General features: G+C 41.7%; 1 protein-coding gene across 1 annotated transcript in view; it reads left to right on the forward strand.

The window, feature by feature from the left end:
* The window catches only part of CHP1 (calcineurin like EF-hand protein 1), a 41,276-nt gene extending 37,336 nt beyond the window's left edge, over window positions 1–3,940 (forward strand). Inside the window, exons 6-7 of the mRNA XM_003791735.2 lie at window positions 1,737–1,859; window positions 1,980–3,940. Coding sequence (XP_003791783.1) covers window positions 1,737–1,859; window positions 1,980–2,033 — 177 coding nt within the window. The 3' untranslated portion in view covers window positions 2,034–3,940. The remainder of the gene's footprint in view (window positions 1–1,736; window positions 1,860–1,979) is intronic.
* The last annotated feature ends 653 nt before the right edge of the window (window positions 3,941–4,593 follow it).

Here is a 4,593-nt window from a genome sequence, read left to right on the forward strand (position 1 = left end):
TGATGCCATGGCACTCTACCCAGGGGGATAGCTTGAGGCTCCGTCTCAAAAAAAAAAAAAAAAGTTTATGATGTGCCAGGTGCAGTGGCTCATGCCTGTATTCCTAGTACTCTGGGAGGCCAAGGCAGGTGGATTGCCTGAGCTCAGGAGTTCAAGACCAGCCTGAGCAAGAGGGAAACCCCTTTCTCTAAAAATAGCTGGGTGTTGTGGCATGTGCCTATAGTCCCAGCTACTCAAAAGGCTGAGGCCAGAGAATTGCTTGAGCCCGAGTTTGGGGGTGCTGTGAGCTATGATGCCACAGCTCTCTACCAGTGGTGTCAAAGCAAGACTCTGTCTCAAAAAAACAAACAGGCTCGGTGCCTGTAGCACAGTAACTGGGACTACAGCTTTGTCTAAGGGTCAAATGGTTAAATTTACTTATTTTGTTTAAGGTATCAATTTGCAAAATATGTTGACACCCAAATATATTAGTATAATAGCAGGGAGGTAGGGGGGAAAAGCAGGGTATCTTGGTTAGACAAATTTGATGAAACAATGTTAAATTCTTTTTACTCAGTTCTCACAACCATTTAAACATGCTTGTTATTTTCCTAAGAAGGGGATTTATCAAAAAAAAGGGGTGAGGGATTTATCATTTAACCCTTCAAGCATCCTTATGTTTCTTTCTTTTTTTGTTTTGTTTTTGTAAGAGAGTCTCACTTTGTCACCCTTGGTCGAGTTCTGTGGCATCAATAGTTCACAGTAACCTCAAACTCTTGGGCTCAAGCGATTATCTTGCCTCCCTAGTAGCTAGGACTACAGGCACCTGCCACAGTGCCCAACTACTTTATCTTTTTTTGTTTAGCAGGCCCCGGTTGGGTTTGAACCTACCAGCCCCGAAGCATGTGGCTCTAACCACTGAACTGTGGGCGTCCCATCCCTCCTTATTTTTCTTGAAGCCGGCCATGTTTTAGGAGTGCGTTTGGGTGGGATTCCAGAGAGCCCCACTAAACTGGCTTAAATCAATGAGGAGCTAGTTAGCTCCATCTAATAAGAATTCTAGGGACAGACTGTCCATGCTCTCCTGGAATCGAGCTGCTTCTATATTCTTGCTCTGGCATCCATAGCACATGAGTCACCTCCTGACTCTAGGAGGGCTGCTATGCCACAAGACATATCGGTATTCTGGGCAGGAAGAATAAGGAAGAGCAAAATGCAAAGGACACACTCCTTGTGAGGCATTGTTTTCTTATCCAGTGACCTTGCCAGAAAGTTCTGCATACATTATTATCTAGAATGTCCTAGATGAAAAGATAAGGATTTTAGCTTTCTAGCTGTTACACAGTCATGACAGAGATAGGTCCTGAGAAATGTGTTATTAGGCAATTTGATTATGGTGCAAACATTATAGAGGGTACTTCACAAACCTATATGGGGTAGCCTGTTACTCCTAGGCTGTAAGCCTGCACAGCATGTTATTATACTGACTGCTCTAGGCACTTGTAACACCATGGTAAGTATTTGTGTATCTAAACATATCCTAACATGGAAAAGGTACAGTAAAAATATGGCAATAAAATCTTATGGGACCACCATTGTATGTGCAGTCTGTCATTGACTAAAACATCATTGTGCAAAGCATGATTATATTTGAAGTCATCATAGGAAAAGTGGAATGGGGTGACTTTATCATTGATGCTAGTAAGAGCTGCTCTGACTTCCAAGTCCCTTCTAATTCCTGGCTCTTATTCTTGCAGGTGCTACGCATGATGGTTGGAGTGAATATCTCAGATGAGCAACTGGGCAGTATCGCAGACAGGACCATTCAGGAGGCTGATCAGGATGGGGATAGTGCCATATCTTTCACAGAATTTGTTAAGGTTGGTCATCACCTCTTTGTTTGAAAAAGTTAAATTCTACTGCACAAGAGGGAGGGGGAAAACCATTCAGAAGAGGGGACTATTGCATCCTTCATAACTATAATTGGTTTCTTCCCCCAGGTTTTGGAGAAGGTGGACGTTGAGCAGAAAATGAGCATCCGATTTCTTCACTAAGGGATGAAACCAAATTGTTCGTTGCTTTCTAGTATTTAAGAACTGGAACTTGAGAGTCCTCCTGTCTACCAGCCCTGCCTCTACCCCATCATTCCCCTTTCCTAACTTACTACTGCTGTTGCATGACAACCCCAAATACGATCTGTCAACACAAACCAGCCTTTAGTATGTAAACAGGGCATTACAGAATGGTACACCCAGTCTATTTCTATTCATTATCCATTCACCAGTTCTCCATTTATATATATTGTCTTGCTAATGAATGCTACACATCCATCCAGTCTGAGAAAGTAAGAGGCCATCATGCCAAGGTCAAGCCAGCAAAGGTCTTTCACCGGATGTGAACTGTAGCCATGCTGCCTTCTCTCCAGTGAGGCCTTGGCATACTTCTCATTCTTTTTATATGTCTTTTGCTTCCTACTTCTTTTGTTACCCCACAAACCATTTACTTAGTCTTACTGTCCCTCTCCTTTTTACTGAGTCTCAAAATCTCTGTTCTCCTTGACATCCCGAACTATACCTGTTAAATATATGTCTGACTTGGCAGGATAGTTGGGTGGTCTGGCTATTGTTATCACCATCATACTTCAGTGGGTTTCTAGGATGTTGCCTCTTCAGGAGCTTTTGGGTAACCAACATTTCTTTCTGAAGAATGAAACCATATTTTTGACCCTTGCACTCTGTTCTGTCATCAAAGGACTGTTGGGTAGAGATATCCTTCTTGAAAGATGGTCTTGGTGAGAGATGTAGAGCCAAGTCTTGCCCAGGTCTCTTTACCTGTGGCCTTTCATTCTCAACTTACATACCTACATGGCTCCTCTTATCAGTACAGTGTTATTCAGAAGATAGCCATATGCCTGCAGGTTTGCTTAGTTTGGAGACACCATTACTACCAGAATGGCTGCTATGACAATGTGCTTGGGAACTTCCTCATGGGTTCTTGAACAAGGAGGGTGGGCACCCTCTAAAGCCTCCTGAATTCACACCTGTGCAGCATGGTTCATGCCTCAGTGTTACATGCACTGGAATATTTTCCACTTTATGTTTCCAAGTAGAGAAATTAGTATTATGGAAGTGCCTAATTTATCCCAGTCCAAAAGATTTAAAGATTCTCCTTAGCATCTTGAGGTTTTACACAAAATTCTTTATGAATTTTACACTTGGCAAAATGTTCATGCTGGAAGCCATAGTCAGCGCCTAATGCAGGTCCAAAGCATTGAATGTATTGTATCATTAGCTGCCTGGTTATCTTAGCTTCCTAGTTCTAGTAGACCCCTGCTAATCCCTTGGAAACAAGGGGTCTTCCACTGGTGGCTCAACCTAAGGTAGCATTATAGGTCTTTGAGCAAGCCACAGCAACTTCTCTGCCAGTCAGCTTAGTTTAAGCTTAAATGAATCAAGCCATTGCCATCCTAATGTATGTCTGTATGAGTCTATTCATCCATGTATCTGCCCTTGACTGACTTTCTCTTACTCATTGCCTCCTTGCTTGCTTGCTTGCTTGTTTGCTTGCTTTCAAAGGCTAAGATGTGTACACAGTTCTTTAGGAAGAGGATTGTGAAAAATGCCACTGCAAAAGGATGGAGAATGATAGGGAATAGGGCAGTGGCCAGGCTGGATGATTCAAGTATAAATGAATGAAGAATTCTTTATGAAACATCAGTCTGACTTTGTGATCAAGTGATGTAATATAGGAACTGTATAAAAGGGAAGAATTACCTGATACTGACCTATAAGAGAGGTACTTCAGAGGCTCCTTGATTTAAATATTTAAAGTTTCTAAGATTATGGCTTTTCCCCCCTTTTGGCTGTACAGCAAACTGTTTTAATCCACAGTTGTGCCTTATTGTTCCATTAAAATTATATCATCAATCCATCAATAAATACTTGTGATTAAAACAAAAGAACTTGGTTGATTCTGTCTGTTTTATAAGAAATTTGCTTAACTCAGTACCATTGAAGTTGGAGATCACAAATAGTATCTCCTTTACGTAAATTTATGTCTGTAATACCAGCTGCAGGTCTACTCTGCCACTTCCTGGACATATAAAATGGAAGCATGCATTTGGAGGCTAGCACAATCTGTCCCTAGGCACAGTTTTGTCAGCCTCAGCTACTTACCATTCATTCCAGGTAAGATAGAATTTCTATTCTTGACTCTTGGGCTCCTTAAAATGTAGACAGGGGCTGAGCAGGGTAGTTCACACACACCTGCCCAACAATAGGACTTGCAATGCTGAGCTGAGAGATGCACTTGAGGCTAGGATCAGTGGACAACCAGTGAGACCCTGTCTGCCTGTCTGTAAAAAAAAAAAGGACATTGATAAAACAATGTATTCTCAGGGAGCAAAATGGTGAGGAGATTAATGGCAACTTGACAATTTATTGTTTTAGACAGTTTTAGGAACCACCATGGTTTTAACCCAGGGAAAAGAAAGATGATAGATATGGTAACTACAAGTTCTGACAATTAAGTTCATGAACTCATCCTAGAAAAAGTGCCACATACCTCATTGCTGCATATCACTACCATCACCTTCAAAGTATTCCCTTTGTGAAG

The sequence above is a fragment of the Otolemur garnettii genome, unplaced genomic scaffold, assembly GCF_000181295.1.
Source record: "Otolemur garnettii isolate 467f Iridium unplaced genomic scaffold, OtoGar3 scaffold00050, whole genome shotgun sequence".
In the NCBI taxonomy this organism is placed as follows: domain Eukaryota; kingdom Metazoa; phylum Chordata; class Mammalia; order Primates; family Galagidae; genus Otolemur; species Otolemur garnettii.